Genomic DNA, 14,778 nt, shown 5'->3' on the forward strand with positions numbered 1-14,778 from the left:
ATGTTGTCTTTTGAGAATATTCAGTTTCTGCTGGATGTTAAAGAGACCACCTTCCTTGTATTTAATCTGGTAATCTTCCTCTATGTGGTTCACAGCTTGTCTAGAATGAAAGCTCAGATTTCCATGGTGACTGATGAGACACCTGACCCAGAGGTGGAAAATCCTGAGTGGTGTGGGGAATGGGAGGATGTGGGCCAAACCCTGAAGAATTTTTCTGACCCAATCCCTTGGAACCTTCCAAATTCAGAAACCAGCTGAGGTGGGGAAATATCTGAAAGAGAAATACAATGACAATTCTAATGGGAAAAAGCTCATTGTAATATGTTGGGCCTTGGCATATGCCTATCACACACTGCTAGGTACTGTAGGGCAGGAGGTAAAGGTAGAGGGGCAGGAAGATAAATCAGCAGACACCCCACTCACTCGGGCTGCAGCCAAACCAGACAGCAACCCCAAACCAGATGGAGAGTCTAAGCCATTGACAGTAGCTCCTGTTACGGGGAAAAAGCACACAACCAAAACTGGTCGTCCAGTGAAAGATGAGGATAATGAAGGGGAAGGAACCTCAGAGCCATCAACTGACTCAGGCACAGAAACATTACTGAGTCCATGTCCATAAAGGACCTTCACAGCCTAAGAAGGGCTATACCCGACGGTCTGATGAATAAGTTGGATGGTCCATATTTGGGGTGCGGCAGGTGATGATGTAATGCTGGATGGTGCTGAAGCGAGGCATTTGGGATCCCTGTCACGTGATCCAGCTATCGACCAAGCGATAATAAGGAGGGCTGACTCTGTCAGTCTCTGGAGACGGGTCTTGAATGGCGTGAGGGATAGATACCTGTGCGGAGATGATCTCTATATGCAGCAATCCCAGTGAAAAACCAAAGAACAAGGGATCCAATGCCTGAGAGAACTAGTGGTGGTAGAGGTTGTCTTCACAGATGACCCAAGACTGAGGAGTCCAGACCGGGTCAGAGTTAATCCAGTGATGTGGCAAAAACTCATACAACTTGGGACACAAGTATACGCTTCTGCTTTAGCAATGATGAAACCAGACTACGGTGCAAATGAGACTGTGCAGGATATGGCAGTGAAGCTCCGAGCATATGCAGATGCCATGCATGGCCCAACACATGCAAAAATCGCAGCTGTGGAAACACGTGTGCAGAAATTGGAAGATAAGATGGAGAAGAATCCCCAGGAACTCAAGAAGGAGATCAGAGGGCCTTCTCCAAATCTCGGCAGTACAGATCAGAGATTCTGCTACCAAATGTGGACATTCCCCAGAGAGAAGGTACATCCCACGAAGTGAGCTGTGGAAATTCCTGTGTGACAGTGGGGAAAACATGAAGAGGTGGGGTGGACAACCCACTTCTGCTCTGGTAGCACAAGTGCGTGAATTGAAGGAGCACAAGTCTCAGAAAGGAAGTTCTGCCAAAAAAGGAAGTAGCTCCAGTTGCCCATAGACAAACTGCCAAAAAATTATGGAAAAGACGATGACATGTCTGATCCCCTTGAAGGAACCTCTAAGATGCATGCCCAGGGAAAGAAGGATAACCAGAACTAGAGGGGCCCTGCCTCTAGCCAGGTAGAGGCCAGGGAAAACTGTGGTTTTTTTGGACTGTGTGGATTTGTCGGCCTGGTACATCAGAACCACAAAAATATGATGCCTTGGTTGACACTGGTGCACAGTGCACAATAATCCCATTGCAACATGTGCGGGTAGAATCTGTTCTATTGTTGGTGTAACAGGTGGATCACAAGATTTGACCCTGGTGGAATCTGAGGTGAGCCTGACTGGAAATGAGTGGAAGAAACATCTCATTGTGACTGGTCCAGAGGCCCCATGCATTTTGGGCATAGACTTCCTCCGAAGTGGGTATTTCAGAGACCCAAAGGGACTCAAGTGTGCTTTTGGAATAGCTGCTGTGGAGACAGAGGGAATTAAGCAATTGACTACCTTGCCTGGACTATCAGAGCACTCATCTGCAGTAGGCCTTCTGAAAGAGGAAGAACAAAGAGTACCCATTGCCACCTCGACAGTGCATCACCGACAGTACCGGGCAACTCAAGATGCTATGATTTCCATCCACAAGATGATTTGTGAGCTGGAGAGCCAAGGGGTGATCAGCAAAACCCACTCACCCTTCAACAGTCCCATCTGGCCTGTGCGCAAATCTGAAGGAGAATGGAGGTTGACTGTGGACTATCGTACCTTGAATGAAGTGACTCCACCATTGAGCGCTGCAGTGCTGGACATGCTGGAGCTCCAGTACGAGCTGGAGTCCAAAGCAGCAAAGTGGTATGCTACTACTGACATTGCCAATGCATTTTTCTCCATTCCTCTGGCAGCAGAGTGCAGGCCTCAGTTTGCTTTCACGTGGAGGGGCGTGCAGTACACCTGGAACCGACTGCCCCTGGGGTGGAAGCACTGTCCCACCATCTGCCGTGGACTGATCCAGACTGCACTGGAAAAGGGTGAGGCACCAGAACATCTGCAGCACATCGACAACATCACTGTGTGGGGGAACACGGCAACAGAAGTATTTGAGAAAGGAGAGAAAATCATCCAGATTCTTCTGGAAGCCAATTTTGCCATCAAGAAGAGCAAAGTCAAGGCACCTGCTCGAGAGATCCAGTTCCTGGGAGTGAAATGGCAAGATGGACGGCATCATATTCCCACTGAGGTCATCAATAAGATCACAGGAATGCCTCCACCAACCAACAAGAAGGAAATGCAAGCTTTCCTAGATGCTGCAGGCTTTTGGAGGATGCATATTCCTGAGTACAGCCAAATTGTGAGTCCTCTCTACCTGGCTACCCACAAAAAGAATGATTTCCACTGGGGCCCTGAACAGCAACAAGCCTTTGCCCAGATTAAACAGGAGATTGCTCATGCCCAGTCAGGACAGGACCAGAGCTGAAGAATGTGCTCTACTCTGCAGCCGGGAGCCATGGTCTGTCCTGGAGCCTTTGGCAGAAGGTGTCTGGTGAGACTTGAGGCCAACCACTGGGATTCTGGAGTCGAAGCTACAGAGGGTCCAAAGCCAACTACGCTCCAACAGAGAAGGAAATCTTGGCAGCCTATGAAGGAATCCAAGCCGCCTCAGAGGTAATTGGCACTGAAGCACAACTCCTCCTGGCACCCCGACTGCTGGTGCTGGGGTGGATGTTCAAAGCAAAGGTTCCCTCTACCCACCACACCACCAATGACACATGGAGCAAATGGATTGCTCTCATCACACAGCGCGCCCATATCGGAAAACTGAATCGCCCTGGGATTTTGGAAATAATTACAAATTGGCCTGAAGGTGAAAACTTTGGTCTCAGTGACAAAGAAGAACAAGAACAAGTGACACATGCTGAAGAAGCTCCACCGTACAACCAACTACCATCAGAAGACATGCTATGCTCTTTTCACCGATGGTTCTTGTCGCATCTTAGGGATGAAACAAAAGTGGAAAGCAGCTGTATGGAGTCCCACATGATGGGCTGCAGAAGCTACTGGAGGAGAAGGTGGATCGAGCCAACTCGCTTAACTGAAAGCCGTTCAACTAGCCCTGGACACTGCTGAAAGAGAGAAGTGGCCGAAGCTCTGCCTCTACACTGATTCATGGGTGGTAGCCAATGCTCTATGGGGATGGCTGGAAAAGTGGGAAAAGGCTAATTGGCAGCGTAGGGGAAAACCACTGCTGAAGAGCTGCTGAAGAGTGGAAAGACATCACTGCCTGAGTAAGAAAGCTAGTTGTGAACGTCCACCATGTAGATGCTCATGTACCCAAGAGCTGGGCTAATGAGGAGCACCAAAACAACAAGCAGGTAGATCAGGCTGCAAAGATAAAAGTGTCACAGACAGACTTGGGTTGGAAATATAAGGGAGAGTTGTTCCTAGCTCGATGGGCCCATGATGCCTCAGGTCATCAAGGCAGAGATGCCACCTATAGATGGGCATGAGACCAAGGGGTGGATCTAACAATGGACAGTATCTCCCAGGTGATCCATGATTATGAGACATGTGCTGCTATCAAGCAGGCCAAGCGGGTGAAGCCCCTGTGGTACGGTGGGCGATGGTCCAAATACAAGTATGGGGAGGCCTGGCAGATTGATTACATCACACTGCCTCAAACACACCAAGGCAAGCGCTGTGTGCTCACAATGGTAGAAGCCACCACAGGATGGCAGGAGACCTACCCTGTGCCTCATGCTACTGCCTGGAACACCATCCTGGGCCTTGAAAAGCAAGTCCTTTGGGGGCATGGTACCCTTGAGAGAATTGAATCTGACGATGGGACTCATTTCAAGAACAGCCTTATCAACACCTGGGCTAGGGAATGTAGCATTGAGTGGGTATACCACATCCCTTACCATGCACCAGCTGCAGGCAAAGGGGAACGGTGCAACGGATTGTTGAAAACCACCTTGAAGGCACTGGGTGGGGAAACTTTTAAAAATTGGGAGCAGCATCTAGCAAAGGCCACCTAGTTAGTTAATACCCGAGGTTCCACCAATAGAGCTGGTCCAGCCCAATCTGAATCCCTGCATACAGTAGACAGAGATAAGGTCCCAGTGGTGCATGTCAGAGGTCTGTTAGGAAAGACAGTTTGGATTAATTCTGCCTCAAATACAGACAAAACCATCTGTGGGGTTGTTTTTGCTCAGGGACCTGGTTGCACATGGTGGGTAATGCAGAAAGATGGAACAACATGTTTTGTACTGCAGGGAGATCTGATTGTTGGGTGAAAACCATCTGTAATGTGAAATGCCTGTATACCACTGCTTGCTGAGTGTCACTGTCACTGTTTTTACATAGCTGTATATATGTATGTATTAATGTGTGTGTAGAGTTAAAATACATTAGTTTGGTCATTGGGCCAATGATATGGCATAAGGGGTGGAATGTCTTGGGGTGACTTTATAATGTTATATCCCATCAACGGCATCAGCCATTCAAAACTACTATCACACCACAGGAACTGATGGCACAACTAATTATGAAAGCCAGAGCACGCCTCTGTACCCTTGTGGGGTGTGATTTCACATGCATTTATTTGCCATTGAAAACTGGTGTCCTGGAGCACTTGCTCCAGACAAATGAACACCTCCAGTTTGCTCTGGACAGCTATCCAGGCAAAGTCTCAATTCACAATCCAAACTAGAAATTGTTCAATTCGGCATTTCACTTGGCTCCAAAAGAACTTCAAAGTCGAACTCCTTTCAAAGCTCTAACAGCCTTTACAGATGGTTCAGGAAGTTCTCATTATTCTGTGATGACTTGGAAGGACCCCAAAATGCAGATGTGGGAGTCTGACGTCCAGGTAGTGGATGGTTCCCCACAGATTGCAGAACAGACAGCCGTAGTTAGAGCTTTTGAGAGGTTCGATGAACCTGTTAATTTGGTGACAGATTCAGCTTATGTAGTCGGAGTAATTGCCAGAGCAGAACACTCTTTGTTAAAGGAGGTGTCCAACCCTAAATTGTATAGCTTGCTTTCGAAGCTTGTTTGTCTATTCTCCCACCGAAAGCATTCACGTGATGCATGTGAGGTCACACACCGATCTCCCTGGGCCTGTTGCTGAAGGGAATTGGAGGGCAGATGGTCTTGCAGTGCTGGTACAAGTTCCCAGTGTACCAGACACATTTGCTCAAGCAAAGCTGAGCCATCAATTTTACCATCAGAATGCTCCAGCCCTTGTGAGAATGTTTAAACTGCCTAGAGACCAGGCAAGGGCAATTGTGGCAACCTGTCCCAACTGCCAAAGCTACCAGGTGCCATTGTTGGGCTCCAGGGCTAACCCCCGAGGTCTACGTAGCTGTGAAATCTGGCAGACAGATATAACACATGTCCCTCAATTTGGAAGATCAAAATATGTACATGTCTCCGTGGATACATTTTCCGGAGCTGTCTTCACACCAGCCCATGCAGGAGAAAAGGCAAAGGATGTTATGAAACATTTTCTCCTTGTTTTTTCTACCCTGGATGTCCCTGCAGAAATAAAAACTGATAGTCCTGCTCCAGCTCCAGACCTCTCAGCCACTCAGGGCTGTGACAGACAGGGACTTGTTGCTCAGCTGCTGTGGGAACATTTCAGGGAGGGACCTTCCAAGCAAGAAGGGAAAGGTAAGAGAACTTGGTAACACAGGAAGAAAACATGAAATAAATGGCTTTTCAGGCTCCCAGAGCAACATCTGCATCCCAGTGTTTTGTGTCAGTTATGGGCACTGAACTCGGGCTTGGGATGTCCTTGGCGCTGGTGTCCTGTGCTTGTCTCTTCCCAGAGACAGTCACAGGGAAATACATGTTGGGTTTGTACCCACACTTCACTGGGTTGGAGCAGGATGACGGGAATGGGGCTTGGCTGCTGCTCTGGGCAGGGGAATGCCTGGAGGAGTTGCTGTTTAGTCCCTGGACTTCCCCTGAAAACAGAAACAAAGAAACTCGAGATGCACATGTAACCCTTTCTCCTCCTGTCCCTCCCAGTCACTCCAAAACTTTGATTCATTGCCAGAACAATCCTTCTGCCAAATCAAAACCCCCTCAGATTCTCTCAAGGAAAATTCCATCAATCCATGCTGTGCTCCATGCAAAGTTTTTCACATAGCAAAAGTGAACTGTATTTTTTAGGGAGACTCACACTGTGAGTAAATTTCTGTCCTCCAGTGAGAGCCTTTTGGGTCCCAAATACGGGATGTTTGCTCTTGGTATTTGTCTCCATATCAAAAAATACTTGATGCAGCGTGGCCTGTCCCATCCTCTGCTCCGTGGCTTTTCAGTGACACTAAATCAAGCTGCAGAAGTGTGTGATGAGTACAGTGTGTCAAAACTAGCTTTGTTTCAAAACAGAAAACACTTCTATAGAAGCCACTGCTTCCTGCGGCAGGTCACATCATATCACTGTGTATGTGGGGTTTTAAGCTGTACTGCATTTTTTACATTTCTTAATAGAAATATGTATCAAATCCTCAGCCAACTTGTCGCACAAGGAGATCACTTTGTGTAATATCATTACATAAGCTTTTTGGGTCTTCCAGAAGCCATGAGACAGTGAAAGCAGAACCTCGTGCATTTTATTGGTTTCTTTTACAGACTTCTTATCTGCAAATACTGACTGGGAACAACAAACATCTCAATTCCACCACATTAAAGGTACTAAAATAGTGACTTTTTGATTTAAAAACTAACTTTACCAATGTGCAAGTACAATCTTGGCAATATTTCTCCTGGGGAATGGCATTCAGTACAGCTCTGGGACGAAGTGCCCAGGCACATGCAGTGTGTGCAGCCTGTGCTCATTTTGCATTCCCTGGCACTTTCGCATTCCCTGGGCCATCGCTTGTAAACCCAACTGGGCATTTGTGTTGTGCAGTTCTTGATTTGCTTTCAGTCAGCAACATACTCAAATCATTACACTCTATTCTGTATGCTTTTTGTGAACATCCAGCTCTGCTGGAAGAATGGTGTAATTTTCAGAAGTACCATGGACATGGTTGAAGAGACAAAAATAATACAAATGGTACTTGGTGGTTTTGGTTTCTCTGAAATCGAAGGCATGTGATACTTTAGGCAGAACTGTGAAAACACAGTGAACATCCTGTGTAGATAAAGGTGTGGTATCATCTAATGTGTTCAAGGTGAAGGGTTCAAAGTGCAGTTATTGTGTACTGAGGATGAAGCTGCCAGAATTTTGCATTACAGTTACTACAGATTATTCAGGGCACACTGCAGCAGGGGAAGCTACAATAACCTGTGGCTCTGAAAGCAGCTGGAGCAAATTCATGGCCAGTTAACATTCCCTAGACTGACTTCTGTGCTAAACCTCACCAGGGGTGCCTGCTTGAGGCACCCAGTGTTTGCTAAAGCACAAAAACAGGTGTCGGATCACAGCCGGTTCCAGACAGGAGCACTGCCCACGGCCAGGTGTGCTCTAAGTGTGGATCCCGTTGCTCCCACGTCCTGGACGGAGCCCCTGGAGCTTTATGGACACTTGGAGCGTGCTGCCCGCACCCTGAGATCCCTTTTCCTGTTGAATCTCCTGACATAGCTGCTGCTGCTCCCGACCCAGCCATCCCCTGGCCGCAGCCGCCCGCGCAGGGCTGGCAGCAGCTCGGCGGGCACCTGCCGGCGCTTGTGGTAGATGTGCCCCATCATGATGTACCTGCTGCCTGCAACAACAAAAACAAAAGAAACAGGGCTGCTGAGCCATGGCGAATGGGGGGTCATTCCAAGGGCACCAGGGCTGGGAATAGAAGTGAAGTTTTGCCTGTGGAAACATCCTGAACAGGGAGCTACTACAGCGGCGTCCTGAGCTCTGCTGGGACCTGTGGGTGGTGCTGGCATGGAAATGATGATTTACTGTTGGAGGAAATACTGGTATTTGATAAACTTGCACTTAGAAGGAAAACTGAACTACTTACAAAGACACCAGCGTAAACTCCTGCTTGTATTGTTTTAGGAATCCTGAAAACTTGTCATCATTTTGGAACTGGACAAAGTTAAGAAAGGGCTATGCTGGTACCTGACTTCTTCATGCAGTTGGTTTTCTTGTAAAAGTTTTGAGAAACTTGGATGGAAAAAGGCCTCCACTTTGAGTAAATACTTTTCTTCCAAATTTTCCCAACAACCCAGGCTAAACCTAATAAAGTAAGGCAGACTAAGATTGCAGTGCATGCAGAGGAATAGCAGAATGGATTTAGCTGGAATGATTTACCAAGTTTAAGGTCTGGACATGGTTTACTACAGTTTAAAGTATCCACAGCCAGGATGTGAACTCGGAAGAAGGCAGCATCAGGAGTGACATACAGGCGACTCATCTTGTACAATCCATCACCGTCTACCAAGAGGGTAATCCAGCGAACTCCATTCCCCAGGCTTTCCAGGTTATAAACAATTCCATTCACTGCTGTTTCAAGGGAGAGAGGAAAAAAAGGAACAGATTTTATATCATGGCAATTTTCAGGGTATGTGTGAAGGCTGTCGTTTAAAATGCTGTAAAGAAGTGTCAGCAGGAATCCTTTGACTCAGGAGTGGGCAGTAGGAATTGCTTCAAATAATCACATTTGGTAAGGTGATTGCCTTAAGTTTGCTGCTTTGCAAACCTTGTGCTTTACAGGTCTGAAATGTTTCTTAGTGAAGAAAGTGATGGGTTTAGTACCATTTTCTATCCTGATATATAAAAAGTGGGCATATTTACCTAACAAAGTAAAATTCTCAAATTTAAAACTTCCCAATGAAGTACAAAGTAAATTAAGTACCAAGCTGGTAATTCAATGCTTTGGCTTTTGAAATAAAAGGCCCTTGTCATACCAAGACACAAGGGCACCAAGTAAGTTGTGTTGGGAGCTCAGACAATTACTTCATGCTGTTCTCCCAGTTTCTGGCTCTGGCAAGTGCTGAGCTGAGTGCAGGAATGGGTAAACAGCTCCGTGCTAGTGGGGAAACTGCACCTGGTGTTACACCTGCATCAGGGGGAGAACTCTGATTCAGTCATTTATTCTTTTATCTGCACCATAAATGTAAAGAAAGGAAAAGCTGTCTGATTGCCACTGTGGAGCCTTGGCTTATCTGTTGCTCAGACTTTTTCCTACCTGTCTTTTCAATTTAGGAGCAGAATAAGGCTGCTGTTGGTTAAGGGCTAAAACACACAGAGGTCAGGTTGCTGTGAAGCCCATGTTGGACAGGAATGCATGAGAGTGGTAAAAACCAAAGTAGGACAGCATTTGTAGAAAGCACTTCCGGACTTCTCCATTTAGACAAAACAGATGTCTCCTAACGTGTTTATGTTCTACAAATGGAAACATCTGTTACCACTGGGCTTGTATTTTCCTTATCTCTTAAAATACTGTGAGAAAAAGTTGGTATCTGTTTCACAACTTCATAAGCACAAGGCAGGGTTTCAGTTAGAAAATGCTTGTCTTTAAACAGTCTGTACAAAAATACCAGGCTGATTCCTGCCACCTTTAGTTACATCAGCATAGACACAAGGACTAAAGACACTGAATCCTAAGGAATTTCAAGAAGAATCCTCTCTAGCAAGAGGATCACAGAAATAAGAGTCTTGTTTCTGTTTGCTTCGCCATTTTATTTTAATTTCAAACTTCAATCCCCAAAATCAAACTTGCTCTAAATAGTAAGAGATAAATAACACAGCTGCAATGTTTAGTCTAAGAGTATCTAAAACAATTGGTCTTTTCAGTTCCATTGACCAGTCCCAAGGATACTCTTCCTCCAGAGGAAACAAAAAAAAGGGCAGTACTAGCCCAAGGTAGGGAAAGGGTAAGGTAAGTATGTTCATGAAGAACTGTGATGAGTCCGTTTTGAATATTCGGTAATTATTTAACATATTTACTGTATCTTAATCACAGTATTTTAAAAGCAGAAGTGAAGTATCAGTGACAAGTGGACAGAAGGTGCTCTGTCCCTGTGGGTTGAGGGGGACACCACCTACCAAACTCGCTGGCACAAAAGGCCTCCACTTCATCCTGCTCCTTCCTGCACTCAGTCAGACACACCTTCTCCTTGTCACCATCTACAACAGGAACACAGACTGAGGGACAGCAACGGGCTCTTTGGGGATCTCTCATCCCATTGTGCCCCCCAGCCTTTGGGAAGTTCTGGGCAGCCTGTCCCTTACCTTTCCTGAGCACACCCAGGTACATCGAGCTGGGTGACCAGCGGTTGGTGACCCAGGAGGGTTTGGGGATCCTTGTGAAGGGGTCAGGGTGTTTATAGGGGATTGCCTTCCCTGGTCGGTTGAAGTGGTGCAATGTGTTAGGATCATTTGACTCCATTGTTCCAGCGTCTGGAAAATTATAAACTTCCATCAGGGACATCATCTTTGGATTGGAAGGCGTGGCGTGGAGGGCATGAGCCCACATGCTGTTGGCAACCTTGGCCAGCCGCCGGTCTGTGTGCTTCCTGTTGGCATGGCCAGAGTCGGGGGGGGCGGGAGAAGCGCCCTGGGTCGGGGTCACCAGGGGCAGGACCCCTCCATGCTGCCAGCACTGCTTCCTCAGCCCAGTGCTGTTTTCCAGGGAAGGCTCAACATGTTTCTTCTTGTCGGACACGAGGGAGGGGATTCCCGGGGGCTTTGGCTGCTGCAGGTGGGTGGGAGGCATTCCCAGGAGCTGGCCTTCCCTGGCATTCCTGCTGGCACTGCCCATGCCCCAGGCTGGCACTTTCACGTGGCCATGAGCAGCAGCTGCTGAACTAAAAACATCTTTGCTAAGAGCCTGGCCGGGTTTCTCAGCATAAGGCAGGGATCCTACAAACAAAAAAGGAGAGAGAAAATCAGCGTTTTAAGTCTTTTATTCCACATGCTTCAGAATGGGAAGATTTGAGGCTCTACTCTGTAAGTGAGGCCTCCGACAATTAGACAAAAAGCTGATAAATAGCTCGACAGATGAACACAGTAGAGCTCCTCATTCCTCTGTACTTTGACATGGAAGGCCCAGTACAGGGAATGCAGCTGTGTGAGCAAAACAGGAGATTTGCATTTTTACTTTATTATTGTTGCAAAAAAAAAAACCCCACAATCCCTTTTCTCAAACCCCTGAATCTCCAGGGAGCATCAGAGGAAACAAGGTTCATGTTGCCATTTGGGATGCTTGTTTAAAAGACTGTGACAGCAGAACTATTTGGCTTTCCCATCCATGGGATGCCTCTGGACAATGTCATCCAGACTCTCCAGGAGCTTTGGACACTACTGGAAAAGTCTTTACCCACAGTTTTGGCTCTTTGACTTGTGCACTATGGAGTATATAGTAGCAGTAATTAGGCTAGTGCTGCTGAGTAACAATTATTTCAAGGCTTTGCTTAATTTGAGAGGACAAGAGTTGAGAAAGAAAAGAAGTGTCTGGGAATACAGTGAAAAAATAACTTAATGGCACTGTTCACACAAGCTGGGTAGTCACTTTCATTTATATATTCACCTTGATCCCTTGAACCTCACAAAGCAAAATGACCAACATTTTTAGCTGGCAGGAGAGAAGTTTCCCCTGGCAGTCCATTTTCCTTTTCCTTTAGCCCTTCCCTGAATGCCTGGAACAAGCCAGCAGAGTTTTCACACAGTTCACCCACACACAGCCTCTGTCTGGTGTTCACAGCCATGGTTATTCTGTGTAGGAGGCTGATCCCAGCTCCTTGTGTGAAAAGAGAGATTCGACATAAACAGATGAACAACGTCCTGGTTTATCTCCTATAACTGACTCAGCTGCTGACCTTGCCACTTCTCCCCCTGTGCTCTCACCAGCTGCTGTCATGGGAAAGATTCCTTGATGTTTGGGCTGGCCACCCATAAAGTCCAAAGAATGTCCATGGAGAGAGGGGTGGAAGAAGTCCAAGCTGCAGACAGCAGCAGGCAAGGGGGGTTTGGAGATGGTTCAGTATGAAGCTGTGCCCTCTGAACAGGTGTCTCAGACTTGGGTGTGTAAATGAACTCTCCTACCACTTTATCATGCCTTTCCAGTCACGGACTGTATCAAGAAATAGTTCATTTTTCTCTACTCAATCTGTTCAGGACCTTGAGGTTCCTCCTCTTGTACCAGCATATTCCTGTCTGGTTGTTGCAGCCTAAGAAATACAACTGCAACATAACCAAATCCCAGTGGAACACATGTAAATGCTATTTCTGTTCTGTCAGTGAGGCACTAAAACCCAAATAAATCCGCTCAGGACAGCTTGCTGCAGGCACACAGGGCACACTGAGCATGCTGAAGTCAGTCAGACACCTGGAGTTACAGGTGAAAGGGAAAAAAAGAGAAAGGTCATATACAAATTATAGAAATAGCAGATGCAGAAGCAAATCCAACTTCACCTGCCACTGATGGCTGGCAGGACAGAGCACCAGCTCCCTGCCTGCTTCTGCCAGGTGCTCTTAATTCTTCCCAATGCTGACAAATTAAATATTGCAATTTACAATCCCATCCCACAAACACGTTGAAATGTTTCTTTCTTGAGCCCTTACTTGCCGAAAAAGCTACAGCCTGGGGGTCTGCTCAGGCAAGAATTTATAGGAATGTCTTTAGCCTCCCCTGATTCCCAAGGCAGACATGCCCCAGTCCCACTCAGAAGGTAACAGACTTACCAGAAGATGAGCTAATGACAAAGCAGAGGAGCCAGAACACTTGGGTTGTCATTTTGAAGTAAAGTTTTTCCAGGCTCAAAATGAAGTGGAGTCTTTTATGCCCGTCCCCGATTCATGCTAATGAGAGGCAGCCTGAGGGGAAACGGGAATCATTCACTGGACAGCCCACTGGAGCAAGACCAAGCTGCTGCCTCCACTGGCCCTGCCTGGGAGGAATGTGCTCCTTCCCATCGGGACACAACCCCCTGGCTGCATCACCTGTGTCCTGGGAATAACACACCCATGCATGGTTTTGGCAGCAGATTTTTATTCTGGGGAGAGTCTTGCCCTCCTATGGCACTCTGTAGAGAAAAATCATAGGGAACAAGTCTGGTTTTCCTGGCTATGGAGAACTGCATTCTGGAGAGGAATTGAAACATGCTGGAACACCCCAAACCCCTGGGATGCAGGGTCTGTAAAGGATGTGCATGGCAATGGAACATAACTAGGGATTTCTGGTCACCGCCAGTGATACAGCTGCTAATCTCTTTTATGCTAAGGAACTAGCTTCAGTGATTCTTTTCAGACTGAAAAATGCCGTAGTGACTGTCCAGAGTCCAAGGGAAAGCTCTGCTGATCCCATACAGCTTTAGTTTTAAATCTCTCTTTGCCAACATGAAGAACTCTGCAAATTTTCACACACCAAGCCAACCCAGATTTGGATTACTGAATTAAGAAGGCTTATTTCTAAGCGACCTTATTGCTACACAAGATTTCCATTGTGATAGTTTAACTCACCAGCTGCTGCCAGGTGCTGTGGAAGCTGCACATGACTTTAAGGGACAATGAACAACTTAAAAACTCCATAAAGGCACTGAAAGGCTCCTGAAACCCACCCTTGACAGAAAATCCAACCCTCAACAATACCTGTTGCATGGGATTCAATGTTGCTTAGTTTAAGCAGTTTGTTTTGTGCTACCTTAATTAAGCATTTCAATAGGATTCCTAAAAACTATTATGGGAATAGGAATGTAAACTGAGGATGAGAGAGAGGAGGGCTCCTACATTTCTTTTGCAACCAGCAGGTACCTGCAGCAAGCAGGAGAAGCTGAAGTGTGAGTGCTTGCGCTGGGGAGGGAGGGAGGGAGGGAGGAGAAGGATGGATGGATGGATGGATGGATGGATGGATGGATGGATGGATGGATGGATGGATGGATGGATGGATGGATACACACACATGTGAGCATCCCACAGACCTGTATTCCAGGGATTTTTCTGTTGAACTAGCTGGTGGCGTAATTCAACCCTCATTCATGTACGGCTGTGTCTGCACTGTTTCCCCAGGCTCTTTACCTGGACAGGAGTAATCTCCATTAAGAGCACAGCAGTGGTGTTTGCAGTATTCCCAGCATTCCAGCAGCCCCAGGATGCTCGAGCAGCTGAGATGGAAAAGCTTTCCCAGCGAGGCTGGGCAAAACAGGGACCAAGAGCACCGTGGCCACATCCGGGCCCGGGAGTTCCCCCGGCTGGGGCTCTCCCAGAGATCCCCGGAGCGGAGCTGGAGCCACCGACAGCAACCCCGCGGGAAGCACGGAGAGGGCGGCAGCTCCAGGCGGGACGCAGCGCCAAGGGCGGGGAGGGGGCCCGGGCGGTTGCAGGCAAAAGAGTCGCGTAGGTCCCAGGAAAGGCTGGCACCGCGGAGCCACCCGCGCCACAA

The 14,778-nt window shown here is 47.3% G+C and overlaps 1 protein-coding gene across 5 annotated transcripts; it reads right to left on the reverse strand.

Annotated features, from left to right (window-relative positions):
- Positions 1–7,064: 7,064 nt before the first annotated feature.
- C18H17orf58 (chromosome 18 C17orf58 homolog) lies at positions 7,065–14,485 on the reverse strand. Of its 5 annotated transcripts, none has more exons than XM_069032953.1 (5): positions 13,083–13,261; positions 10,632–11,261; positions 10,446–10,526; positions 8,801–8,900; positions 7,065–8,163 (listed from the first exon to the last, which is right to left on the reverse strand). In XM_069032953.1, the coding sequence occupies exons 1-5, from the start codon at positions 13,132–13,134 to the stop codon at positions 7,926–7,928; spliced, it is 1,101 nt and encodes a 366-aa protein (XP_068889054.1). In that variant the 5' UTR covers positions 13,135–13,261; the 3' UTR covers positions 7,065–7,925. The 5 variants fall into 5 exon arrangements, with proteins under 5 accessions (XP_068889054.1, XP_068889053.1, XP_068889051.1 ...); XM_069032952.1 differs by having other exon boundaries at positions 8,709–8,900; XM_069032950.1 differs by adding an exon at positions 14,415–14,485 and having other exon boundaries at positions 8,096–8,900; positions 13,083–13,214.
- Between the last annotated feature and the right edge of the window lie 293 nt (positions 14,486–14,778).

This window comes from Aphelocoma coerulescens, chromosome 18 (assembly GCF_041296385.1).
Source record: "Aphelocoma coerulescens isolate FSJ_1873_10779 chromosome 18, UR_Acoe_1.0, whole genome shotgun sequence".
Lineage (NCBI taxonomy): Eukaryota > Metazoa > Chordata > Aves > Passeriformes > Corvidae > Aphelocoma > Aphelocoma coerulescens.